The sequence below is a fragment of the Sceloporus undulatus genome, chromosome 1 (genome assembly GCF_019175285.1).
Source record: "Sceloporus undulatus isolate JIND9_A2432 ecotype Alabama chromosome 1, SceUnd_v1.1, whole genome shotgun sequence".
Lineage (NCBI taxonomy): Eukaryota > Metazoa > Chordata > Lepidosauria > Squamata > Phrynosomatidae > Sceloporus > Sceloporus undulatus.
Window position 1 is genome coordinate 238730527 of NC_056522.1, and position 24600 is coordinate 238755126.

Genomic DNA, 24600 nt, shown 5'->3' on the forward strand with positions numbered 1-24600 from the left:
TGCTTTTTGTTTTAGCTTTTCAAAGCTCTTAACATGGGGGATGTGAAACTGGTATCTACTAGAATTTCCAAAGCCTCATTGACTCTGGACCACTCTTCCTTAAGACCTCCTGCTCCAACAGAACCACCAGCATTTACTTTACCTCCAAGAAATATTCGGGTGCCACTTGGAGGCACAGCCAGGTTTGAAGGAAAGGTAAGCAGAGGTTGGGGGCCTGGGGGTTGGGGACAGATACAGAGAAAGAGAAGTAACAGTCAAAGAGCTATTTTACTGTAAATACTTGTGTATATGTGTTGATTTTTGGTCAAAAAAATTGACTCCAGAAACTTGTGCCAACTTATCCATGGGTCAATGTGTATACTGAACTTTAACTCTTATAAAGAACCATCCCTTTCTCAGAGTAGAGTGGCAAAAGATGAGAACTTAGCATATTGTGGGAGGACCTAAAAAAAGCACTGTCCCACTCTTTTCTCTCTGCCACTGTACTGCTTATGACCTTTTTGAATGCCTGGGGAAGAAAATGGCAGTAGTAGCAGTTCTTTGGTGCTTCCCCTCAAAAGCACACTGTAAGGAATGTGGTTTGAGTAAGACACTTTTGTATTCTTATCACGTTTTCTGTTTTAAAATCAGGCAAAGTTGTCACACTAAATTTAAAGCCTATAATCACTGCTAAGTAGTTACCATTTTCTTTGCTTTTGAGCAGAGTATGAATTATAAATGATTCTGGTAGTGTACAGAATCAAACTGGTACAGACTAGTTTTGCTTAGACTAAGGGTGCATCTACACTGTAAAAATAACTGTTAAGTGCTGTAGGTCCATCCTATGGAATCCTGGGATTTGTAGTTTCAGAAAGTCTAGCTTTCTCTGCCAAAGAGTTCTGGTTCTTCACAAAACTACAAATCCAAGGTTTCTGTAAGATGGAGCCATGACTGTTAAAAGTACTGTCAAACTGCATTATTTCTATATTGTAGATGCATACCTAGCCCCAGATGGAATAGTCTTTGAAAACTGTTGGTTTTTCAGAGATACCCTTTCAGTAGGAAGAAAATTGCTAAGATTACTCATGGCTTCTTTTGAGAACAAAGTCAGTGTTTAATAACATCCCTAGATATGACCTCCTTGCCCTCGGCATCAGAGTTGTTCATATATTCCAAGAAGGAGATCATAAAAGCTCTGAAAAATGCTAGGGAGGATGAACAAATGGTATGGGGGAAAGAAGAGATCTTATCCTCTTTGCTTTTGTCCTCTCACTTCTCTGTCTTTCACTTTACAGTGAGAGAGGCAGCACACGGCTCACTTCATCTTCCTGCCCCTCCCTCCCACTTTCCCATTGCTGCTGCCATGCTTTGTGCTGCCAGCCATAAAGTGAAAAAATCCAGTGAGAACAGCAAGGGAGGAACAAATGGTGTGGGGGAGAAGGTAGCAAATGAATATGTCATCTCTATATTATTTCTAGGACAATGGTATCAAAATTACATTGCATTTCATTGACGGTACTTTTACAGTCTGGTATAATGAAAAACAAAGCAAAATGCAATTTAATGTAATGAATATCAACATGTTGGTTCTAGTGTTTAGTCTGAACTGACAAATTGCAGAAGGTTTTTAAAATTAAGTTGACAACTAGGGCCCCAGACAGTCCTTGCATCCCTTTCCTTCATAGCCTTAGCATTTCATAGCCTTCTGTAAAATATCAGTGGTATTAACATTCCACTGTCTTTAACTATTAGAATGTTTCTACTTATGTTAGAAACAGATTCCAGCAGAAGTCAGGAAGAGTAGAAAAGTGTAGCATATAATGCCAAACATTCAAAAATATGTCAATTACAAATTTTAAAATATATCGGGATAGTTTTAATATATATTCATTTTATGTACTCCTTTAATTGGTATGTGTTTAGTTTCTTGTTGTTCCCTGCCTCAATCTATAGGGAGAGGCGGGTAACAAATAAATTAATCAATTAATAATAACACCTACTACAACGACATTGAACAATTTTTAATGATACTTACTTGGGCAGGTGAGCAAGGTGACCAGACACCTTCCTTTTTCAGACATGTCCTGCATTTCAGCCTCCTGTCCAGGATAAATTTTAAAATGTCCTCCATTTTGAGCATCACAAAGAAGCCCATTGAGTAACACCATGCTTACTGTCCTTTTCCCTTCTGAGAAACAAATGTGCCCTGTGCTCTGGAGACAAGTTTTCTCTGCTGCTGCTCCTAGGAAAAAAGTTCTTTAGAAGGATTCATCCTATTCCCCTATTTGCAATACGGACAGGATAAAAAAATATAATAAAATAAAAATAATAAAAAGATAATAAAATAATACATTTTATATAAACTCTGCTGTCTGAGCTGTTGTCAAATAATCACAGTGTTCTGTGCAACCATGCTGGCCACATGATCACAGAGTAGTCTCTCACAACACTGGCTCTTCAACTTAATAACGGACTTGAGCACCGCTCCCTATCGTCAGACACGACTTGACAACCTTGTCAATGGGAAATACCTTTACCTTTCACCTATATGTAATATAGCTGTAAATAAACCATATGAAATGAATTTTTATTTATTTTGTAATGTCCTTCAATGCCCCACATTTTGCGGTGCCGTACCCTCCATTGTGGTTATGTCATCTGGCCACCCTGGGTGTCACTAACAGTTCTTAGTTATGCATTTTTCCCACTGATGTAAGTCCCTGTAAGTTACTTAACATACCCATAATGTGAGTGATGCAGACTTGTTTCTTTTGCTTTGAGATTCTTGTTTCAGTAGCTTTGTCATTCTCCTTTCTTATCTAAAATTGACCAGGACTTTACATTCAACATGTTCACAATGGTTTATCTTACAGTGAAAAAAATGAAAGAGAGCTGGCTGTACTGCATATGAACAGGGTATATTTGTCATATAGAAACATCAGCTGGAGGTATTTGATTGATTTGGGCTGTACTTTGGCTGGCTCTCCTGTTAATAAATGTGCACTGTTTTTAGTTTTCCACACATGTTTCTACTCTGCAGGCAAAGGGAGAAGCATAAGAATGCTATTTCTGCTATAGAGGATTTTATCTCATAAGATTTTGAATTAAAATATATTTAGATAGATCAGTACATGGAATGGGATCCAAGCGGGATCATTCCATTGATGGAATGGGATCCAAGCGGGATCATTCCATTGATCAAAGAAGTGTGACAGCAAATCTTTCTGGAGATGATCTCTCTTCTCCCAAACAGTCTGTGGTCAGCTCCACCAAACTGCTCTCCTTTCCCCCCTCTGAACCACCTGAAACTCTGAGTTGTTGCCATAGAATCAGAGAATCATAGAGTTGGAAGATACCACAAGGGCCATCCAGTCCAACCCCCTTCCATGCAGGAACTCAGAATCAAAGCACCCCCAACAGATGGCCATCCAGACTCTGTTTAAAGACCTCCAGAGAAAGAGGGAGTATGTTCTACTGTCGAACTGAACCGTTCTTACTGTCAGGAAGTTCTTCCTAATGTTGAGCTGAAATAACTTTTTCTGTAGTTTGCATCCATTGTTCTGGGTCCTATTCTCTGGAGCTGCAGAAAACAAGTTTGCTCTATCCTCACTATGACAGTCCTTCAAATATTTAAATCGGGCTGTCATATCACCTCTTAACCTTTTCTTCTCCAGGCTAAACATACCCAGCTCCTTAAGGTGATCCTCATAGGGCATGGTTTCCAGACCTGTCACCATTTTGATCACCCTCCTCTGGACACACTCCAACTTCTCAACATCCTTTTTGAATTGTGGGGCCTGGAATTGTGGTGCATCCCTCAGGGGTTGATCTTGAGGGTGTGTAGAGGCTACTTACATGTGTCTTCTGAGACCTGTTGACAGGCGTCTTTCATTAGTAGCTGAACCATCCAGTTGGGTCTTGGTCATTGCAGTTAGTGTCAGTGACATCGATGGAACTGCACATGTGTGCCTCAGGTCCTATTCTAGGAAGACCCTAGTTTATATGGCTTGTTTGGTCCCATTTTATTGAATAGAAGTCTGGATTTTATTTTATTGCTTTTGATTTGATGCATTCATATGCTGTTCCAATACATGTGGAAATCCAATAGGTTGAGAAAAGCTGAAGCACACATGTGCCCTAAACTTCAGGATTTCATATACAGTCTGCTCAGTTCCTTTTTCCTTCCCCTCCCACACTTGGCAAACTGTTCATATTGACTTGCCCTTCAAACACTTTGTTTATTAAATGTTTAAAAAGAGTGATGTGTTAATATCAGCTGGGGGACACTCATCCACTGCAAGTACAACAGTTAGTGGTTGGCTGTAAGGAACAGTGAGTGAATCAAGGGTGGAAAATTCTGAACTGGAGATGTTTTGAGTAACTCTGAGCATAGAATATTTTTCTGCGCACCATCCCACTCCCTATCAAAAGGTGTAATCTGCGAGGATCAGTGTCAGAACATGTGTTTTGCTCATTTAACTCAATGGGACATAGATCTGAGGAGAGAGAGAGAAAGAAGGAAAGAGAGAAAGAAAGAAGCAGGGATGGGAGGACATGAATATTCAAGTCTCTTTGAATCCTATTTTTGGGAGAAAGGCAGAATTTAAATCCAGTAAACAGATAAATAAACATACCTAGCTATATTTTTGGCTCAAATTCCTCAAAGTGTGTAATCTACTGAAAAACAGAATGAGTAGCAGAGAAAGAAGAAAGTGAGGAGGGGAAGCAGAACTTTCCACTTAATGACTGAAGGGCATTGTGTCAACACTAAGAAACATATTGAAGGATTATAAAATGATCCATTGCTGCTCATTCCAAGTAATAACTTAAAATATTGTATGTTATACAGTGGAAACCAGAAAAAAATCAATAGAGGATTGAGGAGACTTACAAAAAAATTCAATCAGCTAGAAAGACATACAGGCCTTCAGAGCAAAAGAGCCTGATACTCTAAGTACCATGTCTGCTTGAGGGTTAAGCAAACAAATAATTTCTCCAGTCCCTTAAATTCTATACCAGCACTCCCTTCTGTTCTTGTTTTGTTGTCCCTTTTCACAGCTCTTCACTTGCTTCTTAACTATTCATCTAATGAGATGTGTTGTTTAGCAACAGAGCCCATGTGATGCATTTTATCCAATGCTTTTCCTTAGGCTTTCAGTTTTACTGAATATGTTCAAGAATACAGTATGTTCATTCCAGCTAATAAATTCTAACATTATAAAAATAATTTAAAGCTTGGAATTAATTCTAGCATTAATCGGGAAGTTTAGTGAGGTAAGCCATCCTGGTACAAAAATAGTGAGCCATTAAACTAGTTATTTCTGAATTCTACTTCATCCAGTGTGACCAGACATCCTCTTTTCCCAGAACATGTCCTACATTTTAACTTACTGTCCAGGAGGAATTCCAAATTGTTCTGCATTTTGAGCATGACTAAGAAGTATAAATTATGATTATTTTTTAGCTTTTATTTTGTAGTGTCTTACATTTTTCTTTAATGTTTTACATTTTATGGTGCCTTGTCATCCTTTGCGGTTATAACATCTGGATAACCTGTTTTCATCATATCATGGGTTATCACTTACCTGGTCTTCTGTAGGTGGGTGGAGAGTGACAAAGAAAGGACCCCAGCTAATATCTCTGTAATTGGACAAGTTCATGTGGAAGAAATTCCTGAGGTTATTAGATTCAAGCAGAATAGAGCTTTGAAGATCAAAACATTGGACTATTGAATTGGACTATAAATCATTGTGAAGAAAGAGCTTTTCCAAATACTGTAGCTCAGTAAAGCTGGGTCTAGTGCATATGTGAAAGAATAAGGTGGTATCTATACCTCATGGTATAGACAGAACAAACAAAATGCTTCTCTGTGGGAGGGAGGTATTATGAAGGAATTAAGCCAAACGTCTTGTAGAAATGCAAAATTAACATCAGTGAAAAACTTCAAATCATGTTCTTTGCCTTCTGTATTTTATTTAATCACCAACCATATGAGGCCAGCTGTCAACCTGTGACTATCTCTTCAACTTTCCCTTAGACGTAACACCTGGCTCCAAGGGAAATCCAAAATCATGTGCTGCTCCTTGGCTGGTCATTTACCGGAAGGCAAACTGAGGGCACTTCCCCACAGGTCCATCGACTTTACAGAAGAGAGCAGGCCCAAGGGGGGCCTCTTTTCCCAACCCCTGGCCCCCACGTCTGTGGAGGCAGTTCATTTTATTTCTGTTTGGATTAAAAAATTAATGTAATAATAAGTTTACAAACATGATCCCTTGCCCACATCAGTATGCCAAAGGATTTTATAGCACCTTTAAGACTGACTGTGTGAAAGAAGTTGTGGCATAAACCTTTGTAGACTTGCTCTGGGCTATCCCAGAGCACCTGGGTAAATAGACCAAGTCAATGAAAGCTTATCTATAACTTCAGCTATGCAGTTAGTCTCAAAGGTGCTACAAGATTATTTTGTATACTGGTGTGCCAGACTAACACCGCTATGTTTCTGAATGCTACCTCTGTGCACATGTTCTCTGCAAAGCTACAGTGAGTTCTAGTCCCTCAGTATGTCATCCCCTCTTTCACTATATGTAAATACTGTGGCAGATGTGAAATTTTGACCCAGGATCCCCATACTTGACCATATTTTTATTGTAACCTGCTTGATGACATTTACTGGGGTTCAGCTGTTATGTTATCTGTTAAGCTTTGCTTGAGTTTTCTGTCATAGATAAAATGCACTGCAGATGTTCTGATGGGATGTTACTGATACTTAGGCTTAATCATACAATATAAATATTAAACCATACTTGGGTTAAAACATTTTTTAAATGGCTAGACAGGAGATTTTCTTCAAAGAACTTTTCCAGGCTGGAATTTATCTTATCAGAAGGAACAAACACTTTGAGACTCCGGGGCAGGATATAGGACTGATATTAGAAAGATCTTATATTCTCATTTTAAAAAGAACCTGGTAAAAATCCCACAGAGTCAGGTCTGTATTATTCTTTCCTGGATATATAAAAACTGTGTAAAATAATTCACATTAAAAGGAGAACATGAAAGAGAAGAAAAATACAGGAGGCAAAGAAAGTGACCTTATAAATCCAAAGAAAAAGAAGCAGAGATAATGATTAAAAAAATAAGTCTGACCGTGAGTTAGTATTTTTCACAGTAGCACTGGGTTTTTTAAAACTTACTAATGCTAAGATATATTATGTGCATTTTAAAAGTCAGTGTTATAGGAAGTTACAGTGAGATTCTTCACATATGAAATGGAGAAAATTCTTAGTGAAGAAAAATGTTATTGTAGGGGAAGGGGAGACATCATCAAAAGTAAACACCAAGACACACAGTTGGAAGGAAAAGGCCACAACTTTATTGAGTACAGCTGACAGTTAGGGTTGGCCCAAATGCATAGGTTTGGATCTGGCATCGACCAACCCAACTGTTGCTTGATGAACCAAGTTGCCCAGTCACAGCTGGGCCTCGGGATGACAGAAGGGGTAAACGATTGATCACATGTCTGCATTGTTGTCCCCTTTGTCACCAGAGAATGCTGTTCAGGAGCTGCCCCTGCAATGGCAACACCTCACAGCTTCAAGCATCCCTGGGTCTGTGCAACACAGGAAGCCTCGCCCACCAGATCCATGGCCTATGCTACCACCACAAAAGGCCACCCCCCATGGGGCCCGCCTTCCGCCAACCACACTGAAAGCTGTATATTCCCCCTAGCCAAGGGGAGCCTCCTCCCTGCAGCCCCCATGGCTGCCCAGCACAAGAATTCAGATCCAGACATAGCCGGCGAATGCCTCACACTTCCACTAGCCCAGCTTTTTTATTGAGTCCACTGGCAGGCCACATCCTGCCACAGTTGTAGCCATCCTTATGCAGAACGTGTGCCCTCCAAAGTCCTCCACTGGCAGTCTGCTGTTTTGCAAGGCCAGATGAAGTGCCAACACCACTTGGAACTGGGTTAGTGGAGTTCCTTCCCTTTGTGTAAAGAGAAGGTCTGAGGGCAGGATGCCAGGTATCTGCTGCATAAAGTCTGAACAGGGCACAGGTGGCAGCCACAGAGCCTTCTCAGCACGTTGGTGGATCCTTTCCCCAACTGGTCACACTTTGACCTGTAAAGAACTAAAAATACAGCATTCCCCTCCCCCAAAGGGACATCCTTCCTCGGAAGTGAATGCTTGGTCCCATCCGACCTGGAGGATGGAACCAGCTCACCCACCCGTAGCGCCCTGAGAGGGACTGCGTGGGAAGAATGTAATATGTGATTGTACAGGATTCTTGTTATCCTTTGGAATGGAGATATTTTTGAATGTTTTCACTGTTGGGATGCTTTCTGCCAGGTTTGGGGACAATTAAAAAAACTTGTTTGAGGGTTAGAGGCTTTGGCTTACTGGCACAGGGCTTTTTATTCTGTTGAAGTGTCATATTGTGTTGAAAGATGCAAGCCTACAATAGATCTTTGCTTAGTAGTCCTTCTAATCTGATGAAAAAACTTCTCCTACCATGGTTTTCTTAGTGTAGAAATAATGGTTCAACCAATGTTCTCATGATAATGTGACCAAGCTGGGCTTCCTGTGGTGTCCCCAAGTGGCATGTCCAGGTAAGTGTCTCCTTTTAGAAGATATAATTAGTGTCACAGCTATCGTACCTTTAAACTGTATTCTCCTAATTCAGTTGGCATATATTACCAGAATGAACATTTGCTTCTGAATTCAACCAGCTGTTCAATAATGGTTAGGCCTGTCCTTAATACATCAAAGCTGCTCTTTGTAGACCACCTGTCCTGAAAAGCAGCCTATTTAGCAGTGACTCTGTGCACCCCTCTTTTTCCCTATTGCCAAATATGAAATACAGTTGGCCCTTCTTATACACAGATATTTTATACACAGATTCGTGCATCCTCGGTTTGAAAATGTTTAAAAAAAGGATAAATTCCAAATATGAAACTTGATTTTCCATTTTTTATAAGGGACACCATTTTGCTATATCATTATATTTAATGACATATTTGCTATGCCATTATATTTAACATCGAAATTGCTGCTCTTAGTGAAGTTCGTCTCCACGAGGAAGGCAACCTTAAAGAACACGGTGCCAGCTACACACACTCTACTGGTCTGGCAAACCCAAAACTGAAAAACATCTTTCAGGGGTAGGCTTTATGATCAAAAACTCCATTGCCTCCAAACTCGAAACCTTACCAACAGGACACTCTAATCACATTACCTCCTTACGCCTCCCACATGTTGTTCTCTTCAGTATATATGCTCCAACTATGCAAGCCGACCCTGCGGAGAAAGACAAATTCTACTCAGACCTACGCCACCTTATACAGAAAGTCCCTGCAGAAGACAAAATCATTATCCTTGGTGACTTCAGTGCCAGAGTAGGAAAGCACTTTGAAGCCTGGAAAGGTGTTTTAGGCAAGCATGGTGTTGGAAACTGTAATGATAACGGACGCCTCCTGCTAGAGTTTTGTGCGGAACAGCAGCTGACTATTACAAACACCATCTTTCAGCAGAAAGATAGCCTGAAGACTATGCATCCCCGATCCAAACACTGGCACCTCATTGTCTATATCCTAGTGCGCCAGAGAAATATTTGCGATGTCCGTCATACCTGAGTGATGCCCAGTGCAGAATGTCAAACAGATCATCGCCTCGTAAGATGCAAACTAAATCTTCATTTTCAGTTCAAACCTAAGAGGGGTGGCATCCTAAAGAGGAGACTCCAAGTCAACAATCTTCAACAAGCTGCCATAAGAGACAACTTCCAGGCAAATTTGCAAACAAAACCTGAAGACCATCCTGTAGACTCTTCTCCTACAGTGCTTTGGCAACATATCAAAAACAGCATCCTGCAATCTGCAGAAGAATCCTTAGGGTTCTCCCTCAAGAAAAACGAAGACTGGTTTGATGAAAACAACCAAGAGATCCAGGAGCTGTTGGCAAAGAAGAGAACTGCTCACCAGGCACACCTCGCCCAGCCATCCTGCCATGTCAGAAAAGCAGCCTTTCGCCTTGCATGTAGTCAACTCCAACAAAAACTCAGAGACATTCAGAACAAGTGGTGGATCAATTTAGCAGAAAAAACACAACGTTGTGCAGATCTGGGTGATTCCAGAGGATTTTATGAAGCTCTTAAAGCAGTGTTTGGACCTACATATCAGATCCAAAGCTCCCTATACAGTACAGATGGTCAAACACTAATCACAGATAAAGCTTCCATTCTGAACCGATGGGCTGAATATTTCCAAAGCCTCTTTAGTGCCAACTGAGTAGTCCAAGACTCAGCTATTCAACATATGATACAACAACCGATGAAGAAGGAATTGGACATAGCTTCCACTTTGGAAGAAACCGTTAAGGCCATACAGCAGATGAAAAATGGCAAGGCTGCCGGGATTGATGGAATTTCACCTGAAGCTTGGAAACATGGAGGTCATGTACTCCATGCTAAATTCCACGAGCTCCTTGTGAGTTGCTGGGAAAAAGGCGAACTGCCATCAGATCTCCGAGATGCAGTCATCATCACCCTGTACAAGAAAAAAGGAGCAAAATCGGATTGCTCAAACTATCGAGGTATAACACTGCTCTCCATTGCTGGAAAAATCCTTGCAAGGATACTGCTGAACAGATTAGTCCCTGCTATTGCAGAAGAACTTCTCCCTGAAAGCCAATGTGACTTTAGAGCTAATAGGAGCACTACAGACATGGTATTTGCCCTTAGACAACTGCAAGAGAAATGTAGAGAGCAGAACAAAGGACTCTATGTAACATTTGTCGACCTCACCAAAGCCTTCGACACTATGAGTAGAAAAGGTCTGTGACTAGAACGACTAGTATGCCCCCCCAAATTCCTCAAAATGATCATCCTGCTACATGAAGGCCAGCAAGGTCAAGTCAGATATGGCGATACTCTCTCGAAGCCCTTTCTAATAACTAATGGTGTGAAACAAGGTTGTGTTCTCGTTCCAACTCTATTTTTACAATCTTCTTCAGCATGATGCTCCAAAGGGCTACGGCAGATCTCAAAGAAGAAGACGGCATTTATATACGCTACCGTACTGATGGTAGCCTGTTTAACTTAAGCTGCCTGAGAGCCTGCACTCAGACTCTAAACTATCTAGTCCATGAGCTGCTTTTTGCTGACGATGCTGCCCTCGTTGCCCATACAGAAGCAGCTCTGCAGCGCCTAACGTCTTGTTTTGCAACAGCTGCAGAGCTCTTTGGGCTGGAAGTCCAACGGAAGTCCTCTACCAGCCAGCACCACAGGAAGAACACTACCATCCCCACATCACTGTAGGCACATCTGTCCTTAAGTCCGTCCAGCAGTTCACCTCCCTGGGAAGCATCATCTCCTCAGACACCAAGATTGATAAAGAGATCAATCACAGACTGGCAAAGGCATATAGTGCATTCAGAAGGCTTCACAAAAGAGTCTGGAGTAACAAACACTTGAGGCGCGAAGCACAAAAAACAATGTGTATAGAGCCATTGTACTGTCTATTCTCCTCTATGGGTCTGAAACATGAGTCACCTATCGCCAACACCTACAACTCCTTGAACGCTTTCATCAGCGCTGTTTACGCACAATTCTAAATATTCACTGGACTGACTATGTGACAAATGTTGCTGTCCTTGAGCAAGCAGGGATCACCAGCATTGAGGGCATGCTATTGAGGACGCAGTTGCGCTGGGCAGGACACGTTTCTAGGATGGAGGACCATCACCTCCCAAAAATAGTATTATACGGTGAACTCGCCACGGGTCAGCGTAAGAGGGGCGCCCCAAAGAAGAGATACAAGGACCCCCTGAAACAATATCTCAAGCTTGGCCAAATTGATCACCAACAATGGTCTGCCCTGGCCTCGCATCGGGAAGCATGGAGACGCACTATCCACAATGCTGCAGCCTTTTTCGAAAGCTCACGGCGAACGAGTCTCGAAGAGAAACAACAATGCAGAAAGAACCACAGCCCAGAAACATCACCTAAGGAGACTTTCCACTGTGCTTTCTGCAACCAGACCTGTTTGTCCCGGATTGGCCTTTTTAGTCACCAGCGCGCTTGTACAAAGTGCGGATGAGTCCTTCCTGAATCTTCCTTCATGAAGCAAAGCCAGAGAGAGAGAGAGAGAGATATTTAATGGGACTTGAGCATACATGGATTTTGTTATCCATGGAGGATCCTGGAACAAAACCCCAGCATATAACAAGGGTCCACTGTACCTTGTGAGTGTACAAAATATTTTCATATCCATTATTGTTCTAAAGTACTAATGCCTTGAAATTGCATACTGCAATTTCTCCAGGCAGATAGATAAATAAACGATACACCCTCATTAGGAACAGTACACTAACAGATATCTTCAGCTTGCTTACATAGATGTAAAATTTCCAGAAATATTGAAGCCATATGAAAGAAAAAGCTTTTCTTTTCTTTTCTTTCTTTTTTGAGTGGGAAGGAAATTGTACTGGTCTTTGACCATAATAAATGTTTATACAGTCAGCCCTCTATATCCACTGATTTTTTTATCCACAGATTCAATTATCCACAGCTTTAAAATATTTTAAAAAATAACAATATAATTTCCAAAAACAAACCTTGTTTTTGCCATTTTATAGAAGGGGCAACATTTTACTATGTCACTGAATTTAATGGGACTTGAGCATCCACAGATTTTGGTATCCACGGGGGTCCTGGAACCAAAGCCCAGCGGATACCAAGGACCCACTGTATCAAAAATTTTAATCAGATTTTTTTTTTAAAAAAAAAAAGCACCCTTGCAAATTAAATATAATTTTGCTATTTTAGAACATAAAATTCTATATACATATAGCTTTTTTGTCATAAAATTATGATGCTTTTGATATACTAAAAGTACAGTTTATTCCGATTTTAATTACACTTGGCTACCCCTCTTGGAAGATTTATTTTGACAGTGCACATTTTATGCAGGCAAAGATAGGTAGAGCATTTTGTAGAAGTGTCTAAATCACTAGAAGAAAATTCTTGAACAAACCTTGTCAACTTAATTTTTTATTGTTGAAGAATGAAAATATAAAAAGGCATCATTCCTAGCAGAGTGATTCTGTGCTTGGACATGTTCCACTTTAATAATTTATCTGTTTATGACAGTTTATCCTGCGTGGCTGATAGCCTTGACTCTCTATAAATCAGTATGGTGTTGAGAACCTAATGCTAGCTAGAACAAAGCCATCCTTACACACAGGCATTCTTTTGATGTCTACCAGGAAATGGAAAACTGTAACCTGTTCTGAACTGAACCTAATATTAGAGCTGCATATTATCTCTGTTTTTCTAGAGATGTTGACAATGGCCTTTCTATACAAGGTAAGATGGTGATGGATATAGGGTTGCTCTCCCACTTCATTTGGGTACAATCTCATTTTCAAGTTTGATTAGTTGAAAAACGTTTTGCTTATTTTTCCTTTAAGGAAGCATTGCCATAGACTTAAAGATATTATCATTTTTGCTGTTTAAATACTGAGCAGGTTTATTTATGCAGCTGCAAACCTTCCTAATTCCTGCACTGGGGGTAGGTTGAAAGAGTCTAGTGAAAGAACATAGCCTGGCACATTGGTCCTTGCACAAAGATATTTTTGATTACTGCCATTCTTGCTGCCAGATAAGCAGAGTGTTTTGACTAGGACTGTACAAACAGAACAATCGGGGTTACCTGAAAGCAGGTCCTCAATATAGTTTAGAGTTTAGAAATTTTTTTTCTTAGATTGCAAAAGGCCATGGTGGCTGGGAAACTCTGGAGGTTAAAGTCCAGAAAAAATGATAATTTCCCAGCTCTGATATAATTAAGACATCAGCTAATACTACAGTTCTCGCCTTGTTGTCCTTGGCTCCAGGCCACCAACACTTGCTCTTGCCTTCATCCTCTCTCTGATTCATTGAACCAGGAAGGCCAGTGCTTTCATAGCTGATGCTGATAGAACTAGTGACATCCTAAGCTGGGTTTGAAACTTTATCAGCCAGCATGTGGTTTCATGTGTTATTGTGTAGGTCACACACTTTACATTTCACTGTGTAAATCAAAACTGTCATCCACTTTACTGTACAGGTATACTTCAGTTAAAGAAGCCAGTGAGAATGATTTTTTTTCATGATGGATTTTGAGTACACATAGATAGAAGAAGGCTCTTTTTCACTTGGTAGAAAAGGAAATGTTCTTTTGGCACCAGCCCAGTTGGGCATTTTATTGTTATTCTGGAGATTAAGGCGTGAATCCCCACTCCACTATGGAAACCCAGTTGGAGCCTTGGGCAAATCGCACTCTCCCAGCCTCAGAGGAAGGCAAAGGCCTTCTGAACAGTTCTTGCCAAGAAAACCCTGTCTTAGGGTTGCCATAAATTGGAAACAAGGGCACACAACAGCTACAAAGGATCCCACCAGCCAGGCTTATAGCTGTAGTCATGAATAAGTGCCCATGTGTAGCAACGGATTAAACAAGACTTGGAGTATAAAGGAGACAACCTAACTCTCTTTACCCAGTGCATCTGAGGAAATAGCCTCACGTCTGTGTATGCTCATGCTATCAACATCTCTGTTTTAGTTAGTCTATCAGATGCTGCAAAATCCCTTTGCATGGTAATTTTCTATAAGTTTCTAACAAAGGTTTGCTGTAACTAAAATTTACAGAGCAGAGCAGGTTAACCCTGCCTGTGGAGAAAGAGAGAGACACAGAGAGACAGAAAGTGACTTCAGGGAATTCCCAAAGGTATAGGCCAGTGACTGTGAACCTTTTAAGGTCTGCATGCTGGGGGCAGAGCTTCTGCCCCCCCCCCAGGGCGGGTCCACATGTCAGGGGGTGGGAGGTCTGCCCCTGGAGGTGGGATTTCTGCTCTTCAGAGATGGGACTTGCAGGGCGGGACTTCTCCCCCTGCCCTTTCCCTGGCCTACAGCTGTCTCTGAGAGGCAGCTGGAGGCTGGGAAAGGTCTCTGGGGAGGAGCAATTGGTGCCAGCCAGTCACTCCTCCCCCCACAGGACTCTGTAAAATAGAATCATAGCAGTTAAATTGGTGACAGAGTACTTTATTTCTGCACCTTTAAGGGCCAGCCCACTTCATTAGATGCACACAAAACAACAGGAGTCAAAGATATTGCTAGGAGAAAGCATGGTAGAACCTTTCTCTTCAATCTTGAGAAGCTTATTAAACTGGTTTGGGAAGTTCTTTGCAAATTAACAAAGCCTTTCAAGTTGTAGCCCTACACTCATATACCTTGGAGTAAACTCTGCTGAAAGAGTGGGGCTTTTGAGTAGATGTAGATAATATTGAACTGTTCAGTAGCTAAAGAAAACAATTTCTGATAATGAAAACAGCTTCTAATGTCTTAATCTGTCATCTTGCGGGGAGGGAGAGAAGGGACTGTACACCTTAATTTTGTGAAAAGCAGCAGTGGCAGTCCAGTAGATGACTCACTGTTTGGATGTGAAAGCAAGTGAGTTGCTTCTGTTTGTTATCCCCCCCCCCCCCCGTGTTTGTGAACACAATGAATTAGCCCTTGTTTTTCAAGAATCTCACTTCCTGTGCCAAAGGCTGTTCCCAAAATGAATACTTGAATTTATTGTGGTTCCTTTGGAATGTTCCTGAACTATTTGATAGATCCCCATAGCAGCTGCTGTTAATACCTGGAAATACCTTGTATTTAAGGACCTATATTCAAGCATTGTTGCAAAAATTGCATAGGATTCATGTATTGATAATACATAACAGGTTCTAAAGGCTTTTGAGAACTTCTCAAGTTTCACATTAAGCCTTGAAGGTTTTTTTTTTAAATATATATGTACAAAACACCCTCTAAATAAATAGCAGGTGAAAACAGGACGACATCTGTAAATCTATCTTCTCAAATACACTTGAAATCAAAAGTAGGCCATCCTAAATAGGATTGTGTTTACTACAAAGATGATGGATTCCCTGGGTGTGAAAAAGTATAGTAGCTTGTAGATTTTCTGTAATTTACCTAAATTAAGTTGAGTTGAGAGACAAGGGGATGAGAGAGAGAGAGAAGAAAAGGTCTAAAAAGGAAATCAGATGGATACTTCAGCTTTCTTTGGTATACTCAATAAACATGAGGTGCACTGATCCCATAATCTCCATTGCTGCTTCTGTTTCTCTCTTCTTGTAGATGGTGACTTTTCAGGGAGGGGAGCTTCCCTGTGTGTGATGAGCTATGATAGGTTAAGGATGTTCTCCTCTTCATAATAAAAAGAAGGAAGGAGTCTTGTGGTAACTTTTAAAACTAATTTATTTCAACAGAAACTGACTCTAGCCTGTTTGTTAAATACATCTGAAGAAGTGGACTCGTGTCTACAGATGCTTAAGATGAAATGAATTGTATAGTCCTAAAGGCTCCAAAAGACTCCTTCCTGCCTCTTCAGAATACTATCTTCCATCCTCAGAGGTTTTTAAAACTTTCTATTTGTCCCCCCCCCCAAAAAAAGAAAGATGACAAACTGCAACTTAATAAACCAAGTAATACAAACATTCATTACAAAATCACCTCTACACACAACGGTTACACAAAATACCTTTAATAGCATAACCATCTTAAACAGGCCCAAAACAGTGGCATCACTAGGGAATGGGAGGAGTACACAGCCCACACTGGGTGACAGGCCAAAAAACAGGTGACACCTGGTCAAGCCCTCCTAGCTTTGCTGCAGCAGTGGCACCCTCATCACAAGGAGACCTCCACCTCCATGGCAAAAGAAAGGACTGAGCATGCCCTTTTGGCTGCTGCTGCCCCTTCCAGAAGTCCCCCTCTGCACTAGGTGACATGAAGGGTGAGGATCATGTTCAAAATGATCACTGTTGTTATGGCTGACTATCTTGTAAATGTAAAGCTATGTAAAGTGCTGTGCAAACTTTGCAATGCTCTATAAATAAATGTTAATAATAATAATAATAATAATAATAATAATAATAATACTTGCTCAGTTACTAAATCAGTGAAAAGACTTCAAAGTAGCAAATGCATCTTTTTCAAGTTCCTCTTCAGCCATTCTGATTCTATAGGTCAACTTTTCTGAGAGGACAATTCTCCACATGCTGTCCGCCCAACATCAAAAAAAAAAAAAGATCTTCCAGTTTCTCCCATGTTCCTGTAATTTCTAGCCATTGAGACCCCATCTATATAGAAATAACATCCTTATGCAGAGCATTATGTTACCTCCTTTAAAAATATGTTCCATGTCCCCTCTGCATATTTATTAACTATAAAATGTATAGGCCTGCAGAAAGTTTATGCCAGTTTTTCCATAGAGTTTGCAGCTGAGACTAATACACAGAATGTTAGGATACCAGTTTAACCCCTACTGAAGTGAGCAGTTAGTTTGTTGGAGGTAGACGAATGCCCTGGTCAAGCTGTTATTGTGATGGGGCTGGAGAGAGAGATGAGGTTTAAGTAAATGTGTAAAATGACATTATAGATGATTGGTTTGTCCTCCAGATTTTTTTGTCTTTGCTGTGTTCCTCTGTTCTCCACCACACATGCACACACATCCATCCCTATTATTACAGTGCAATAAAATGCTGAGGTTTGTAGCTGGCAGCTATCTAGGCACATCAAATAAGGCCAAGGGTATGATAAAAGAGGAAAAGGGGTATTCTCTCATCCTTTCCCTGCTCTTCAAACCCACTCCCTGTCACAAAATGGCTGAAGTCCTGAGTACCCCAACTCCTCTAAAAGATGGGAATAAATGACAACACTGTAGGTTTTAACTGCAACATTATGCTGTGGGCCTCAACTGTTGTTTATATATTAATGACACATTTTAATCGGTCTGTTCTCCATTAGTTGTGTGTTAGCCTATTCTGTGTTACATAAATAAAATTTACTTATTTTGTAAAGAGAAGGGTCCTATGAAAAAAAATTTAACTTTGGCTATAGTGCAGCTATTTTTATGAATTGGATTTGTATTGGGGTGTGTATTATCACTCACAAATGGTGCAAACTAATAAATAGTCATGCCTGGGATGCATACAGGTTTACAAAACTGCTTTTTCAAAAGGGGAGAATGAAGCAGTTGTAGAAACTATGGCCTGTTACAGACTGCCAAAATAAAGCTGCTTCGGGTCTCTTTGGAGGTATGCTGTTTAAATGATGCATGCATCCTAAGAATCCGGAAGCTGCACCAAAGCTGCACTCCAGTACTTAGGAATGGAGTGTGGCTTTGGCGCGACCTCCTGACTCTTAGGACCCATGCATCATTTAAATAGCATACCTCCAAAGAGACCCAAAGCAGCTTTATTTTGGCAGTCTGTAACAGGCCTATGGGATTTTTGTTTGTTTATTTTAGAAAATCAGCTTTCCATGGATATCTAATTGTCTCAGAAAGTGGAGTGGGAAACTTAAGCAAAACTATAAGGGCACATCCCTCCTTTATATTTAGCCTGATTGAAGTAGTGAATATGGGAGTAAAAAACCACCTGTTCAGGGCATTGCATAAATAAGTGATGAAGTTGAGGTCTGTTTAAACAAGGAAATAAAATATTTTAAAAATTCACATGAAGTCATTGTGTTGCCTGCATAAATCTCTCCGTACATATTTTGAGGCATATGTCAACCTGTTTGCCTGAGCCAGGAAAACAGTATGACACACATTACTTGCAGCAGGAAGATTTATCATAACTGTTTGTCAAAAAGTAATCTTTTGCTACTACTGTAGTCAGTCTGGGACAAAGATTCTATGGTTGCTGGTAAAAAGTTGCTAAGTGAAAAAGCGTTATTGGAATGCCTTGAATCAGTATGTCCATTATAAAAGCAATAGCTTTCCCCCAATATTTTTCTTGCAGCAACACTCTGAAATATCTGATATTTTTCATGGTACAGAATTCTGAGATAAAACCTGAACAAATTCCATTGTTTTGAAACAAAGGAAGTTATGTTTTTTTTCTTTCTGATGACTGGCAGAAGATTAGCTGAGCAAAAGTAATGGGGTTTTGGAGGGGGAGACCCTTTTGCCCTTTTCATAAAATTCGGGTGTTTCTAGGCCAGGGCAGCATAAACAGAAAGTTGAAGCCCTTCCAAAGCAAAGTAAATGTTTTTGAATTAGTAATCCATTACTATGTGGCCAGTGTTTTTAAAAGGTTGCATAACTGTTTAAATAATCAGTACTAAAACTCACAGTTTTCTGGGTTACTGTCATTCATCAGTAATGTTGTTCAAGTAAAGACTTTCTTCTTTATCATACTTTTATTCTATTTCTAGAGCACAGATAAGTGGACGTTTCCCCCCACACAGATACTGGCAAACCTGGATTATGTCATGTCTAACTGTTTTCCATTTTTGTGTAATGCCTCATATACAGTTGCTCCTCCATTTTTGCAGGAGATCTGCTCCAGACCTCCCCCCCCCCCCCCCCCAAACGAAAAATTGCAAGTCTTCAAGCAATTTTGTCCCATTCGTGAAAGGCCAAAGAACACGAATAACAAGACTGCGCACACCAAGGGACAAGTGTATAGCTAAATTTTTAAATATTCTGACCCATTTCCCCAGCTTTGAAGAGACAGCATATATACTGTAGTTCAAAAATTCCAGTTTGCCTCAACAGAAATAATTCTGCATGTGTACAGTGACATTAAACCAAAATCTAATTACCAATCTGTACTAGATTAAGCCTGTTGGATCGATTGATGAATGATAAGTGAACAATAAAGATAATAATGCTAGGGAAGGTAGAGGGAAGTAAAAAGTGAGGCAGGGATACATAATAGATGGTTGGACTCTATTAAGGATATCACTGGTATGGATTTGTAAAAACTAAGAAGAGTAGTAGAAGATAGGGAGCCTTGGAGATGTCTCATCCACAGGGTTGCCATGAGTCAAGATCGACTGGAGGGTGGTTGACAACAACAAACGTGAACAATTATGTAAAACTCACTGTTTCAAAGTATGTTCTCTAACTGAGGCAAGCAATTGTACATAGGCCCAAAACAGCTGTTTTAACTGTTGTCAAAGTAATGTAATGTAGTGACTAATGGAAGCATCCATTTCTGTACAAGAGACCTACTAGTTTCCTTGAAGAAGCTTGCAAAACAATAAGATTAATTGTCAACAATCTCACAGCTGCCGTCTGCTTTTGTGCTAACAGACCATGTCTTTTTTGATAGGTCATAAATAATTCTTTGTTGGAAATACCACAAATGTTGGATTACTTGGAGTTTCTCCATTCATCCTTGTAGCAATTTTGGTATTTATTGCAAAAGCCACAGCTTCCACTGTGGTGGTCCATAGCTTTGACTCTAGGATTTTTCCAAATGTGCTGGTCTTTCTTTTACTGCTGCACATATACTTTTGTATTTTATCATTTCATACATTTGGTACCATGTATGCTCAATGATGTGGAATTTCTGCTATTTAATATGGGGTGGGAAGTGTAAACCAAAGAAATGAGAGCATGTAACTTTACTCCATATCAAAATAGATGAAACAGAACCATGATAAAGGGAATCAGCCAGGTAAAATTCAATAAATGATGATAAGTAAGTTAGGTTGAGGACTAGCATGGATTCAATAGTTGCAGCATATTCCACTGTCTCTGATACTGTGGGAAGAGAGAGTCATTAGTGTTAGCAGAGAGCTTTTCTGGGCACAATCATCCCTCCACATCCATGGATTCTTTATCCACAGATTCAACTGTCCATAGTTTTTGCCATTTTATATAAGGGACACCATTTTACTAAGCCATTATATTTAATGGGACTTGAACATCCATGGAATTTGGAATCCATAGAGGGAGGGGAGGGTTCCTGAAACTAACGCCCAGTGGATACCAAGGACCCACTGTACTATATTGTTCTTAACTCTTCCTCAGCACAGTTATGTTTTGCTATATCACTACAGATCATCTACTTATCTTCCTGGCATTTTAAATTGCTATTAAAAGCCTTGCTGTCATATTGTCATGCATGGTCAAGCAAGTGAAGAGGAAGAACAAACTCAGGATGATCATAGGTTTGATATTATTATTTTTTTGGACAACAACTTACACAATTCTTCCATACAGCATGGTCATCATGTTCATTGAAGAGTTTTGGTATTTGTAGTCTAAAAGGTGAACAGCAGAGTATTTGATAAACAGAGTATTTCTTTTTCTAGAGATCAAGCTCTGTCTTCATATTTGTGGGTGATGGTTGAAGTCGTTATCATCACCATATATATATATATATATATATATATATATATATATATATATTCTGCCTTGCCCTACAAAATTGGAATTTAGATGACTAACCACTTAAAACAGGTTACATATTGAGTCTCCCTTATCCAAAGTGCTATGGACTAGAAGTGTTTTGGATGTTGGAATACCTATATTTGCATATTCATACATAATGAGATATCTTAGAGATGGGACTCAAGTCTAAACACAAAATGCTTTTATATTTCATATACACCTTAGACACAAAGGCTGAAGGTAATTTAACAGAAAAAGTCATCTCTAGATGCATTTAGGAAGAAGCCTTCAAATGGTCTCTAAAAGGTTCAATATGTTTTTGTTTTAATGTAAAAGTCATCTGACCTGGTTGCTTCCTTTCAGATTCAGCATATTGTTAATTTTGAATAAGATGCTTGCTGAAATACGCTCAACTGCTCTTCTTTATGTGGCGTATGGACCTGTCTCTTTTCTTTCCATGTTATTTCTGCCTCTGGTACCAAATTTTCTGTTAAAAAGTAGTGCCCAAGAAGTCATTTACTTTATTAACTGAGGGAAACTTTTATAGTACTATATTCCACTTTAACTGCTATGATTCCAGGGATTTGCAGTTTAGGCAATGTCATTTAGAATTCTAATGCCTCTGACTCTAGGATTCTGCAAGAGATGGTTAGAATGGAATATACCACTGCTAGTGTTGCTAAATCTCAAGGTCTTGTCCGGAGTCTTGAGTTTTTGTAAGTCACCTCCATGTAGAAACAAGGATGTAAATTCTCCAGTTTTGGTGGGCTCAGCTTTGGGCAAAGAGGAAAGGGCTTTGTGCAAATCTCTGGGACAGCTAGCAGAGCACAAACTTGCTGCAATTTGGAAGTTTTATTAGATGTGTTCCTTCAACTTGCAGAGACTTTCCAGACAGTCTATATATTTACTTACTGTAGTTAGCTTCTTCTTTCCCTCCCAGTCACTTTAGTAGCAGGGCTCACTGTTCTGCTCTAATATACCTTCTGGTAAGAAACAAGAATAAACTTTCCATATTCTATCTGGAAATAGCCCATTTAAGCTAAGATAGGTCTTAATTTTCAAGTCAGAAAATAGGTTGTGTGTGTGTTCTAGATAAGAAGCTGTGAGCAACTGTGGGTTTTTCTTAATGCAGGTTGACTCTCCCTTATCTGAAATGTTTAGGGCCAGAATTGTTTTGGATTTCATTTTTTTTAATAATTACATATACATAATGAACTATCTTGGTGATGGGGTCCAAGTATAAACATGACATTAATTTATGTTTCATATACACCTTATAAACATAGAATAGAAAATAATTTTTATTACGGCCATAGCATAGACATACACAGACATACACATAACTTGAAGGTAATTTTATGCACAAAAATGAAGTTTGTGTACACTGAACCATCAGAAAGCAAAGGTGTCACTATCTCAGCCACCATGAAAAATCATTTGGCTTTTGAAATCTTTTTGATTTTGGAATTCTGCAACAGTTAAAAGATACAAAAGTTGAATGTTACACACCTTTTAATATACGAACTTTTGTTTTAAATTATTCACACAGCATCGCTCCCAAGCGCCCTCTCAGGCCTGCTTCCAAAAAGAAGCCCTGGTATACGGAAGATCTTCGGGTAAGGAAGCGGGTTCTGCAACAACTAGAGCGCAAATGGCAAAAACACCAGCGCTTAGCCGACAAGGCACTCCTAGCTTCCCTTTTGAAGGACTATGGAGTGGCGATAGACACAGCAAAGAACTCGTTCTGTGCTGCGCGTATCGTGTCCGCAGAGTCGCGTCCAGCAGAGCTGTTCAGGGTAGTGAGAGAACTTACGCAGCTTCCCTCCTCCCTGAACCCCATTTTGGAACCATCCAAGGCCTGCTGTGACCAATTTGCTGAGGCTTGGGAGGGCTCTCCGCGGTTGGAGCTCCAGCCTTGGAGGCGGCTCTGCGGTCGGAGCTCCGGCCGCGGGGTCCTCCAAGGCCTCCGCGAGGCCAGGGAGGAGGAGGAGACCGCTTCCCACAGTGGCGATTGCCGTGACGAGGAGCGGCCTCCGCCTCTTTCCTGGCCTGGGAGCTGGCCGAGGCTTCCTCCCAAGCCGGGAGGAGGAGGAGGACGCTTGGCATCGCAGCGATCGCCGCGATTCCAAGCGGCCCCGCGCCCTTCCTGGCTAGGGAGCAGGCCTAGGCTTCCTCCCAGACTTGGAGGAGGAGGAGGACGCTTGGCACCGCGGTGATCGCCGTGATTCCAAGCGGCCCCGCACTCCTTCCTGGCCTGGGAGCAGGCCTAGGCTTCCTCCCAGACCGGGAGGAGGAGGAGGAGGACAAGGTTTAAAAATGTAGGACCTTTTTAAAAAATTTCCTAGGCAGGAAATTAAAAAAAAAAAGTCCTACATTTTCAAACCTTGTCCTACATTTGTGCCGGTTTGGAGGTCCTCAATTATGGCAACCCTATCTGTGACCATAATAAATATTTATCATCATATGTGAGACATTAAGGAGCCAGATACCTCAATCAGTAATTTCTAAAATCAGAGCCAGGACAGTTACCTCTAAAAAGTAATTTGTTGCTGTTATAAGCCCAAGATGTCCCAAATAGTTATAATTTTAAAAGCAATGAATTAATTTTCCATTTCTCGGTAGCTTTTAAAAGTTTCTTTTATGCTACTGTACCCCCTGAAATGTTATAAAGTCATCCCATACACATACATGCAACTTAAAAGGTAATTTAAAAGTTAGTTATACTACAAAAGAATGGCTTTTCTTATTCGTTTTTTTTTAAATACTACAGTTCTATGTTCATTATTGAGGAAAAATACCTCCACAAATGCATGAGGAAGAAGATAGTGAGCCTTTGAAAGCTTGCAATTTGTATTTAGTTGTCCCAATATGGGTATCACTGTTTGCTGGCTTTTGGATGTTATTGTGCTTAACAAATGAGTAATTACTTATAGTTAGTTACTTCCAAGCTCTGCACAAAACAGCGGGGTTGAGAGGATTTAATAAAGATGTTGCTGCTACATTCATCCACACACACACCCCCATGATGCAGATGGCCATGTGCTTACTTGTAGGGCAACACTGTGTGTGGGGATGTGAGGAGGCACATAATGATGTCCTTAATGTTGCATGACACAGGGCAACATTTCATAACTTTGATTTTGGGGAGGCCCCAATCATGGAAGCTCTGTAGCTTTGTATATCTTGCATGACGTTAGGACTTAACGTGTGTAAATAAGCCCATGGATGGAAGCAGTGATTTATAAAAATTGTGACTACTTATACTATAGTGGAATCATGCATTTGAGTCTCACTTTGAAAGGCATGAGCGGCTTTGAATGGCCTGCATTTTATTCTTCTTTTGATCGGATGATGTTGTTAATCTAAGCCATCTACATTTCTAGACAATACATTGTTCA

General features: G+C 40.3%; 1 protein-coding gene across 6 annotated transcripts in view; it reads left to right on the forward strand.

The window, feature by feature from the left end:
* Positions 1-24600, forward strand: part of MYLK (myosin light chain kinase) — a 295320-nt gene that overhangs the window by 96093 nt on the left and 174627 nt on the right. For all 6 annotated transcript variants that reach the window (XM_042444623.1, XM_042444627.1, XM_042444633.1 and 3 more), the window contains one exon: positions 16-195. In XM_042444623.1, the coding sequence (XP_042300557.1) occupies positions 34-195 (162 nt within the window). In that variant the 5' untranslated portion in view covers positions 16-33. Of the gene's footprint in view, positions 1-15; positions 196-24600 lie in introns of those variants that run through there.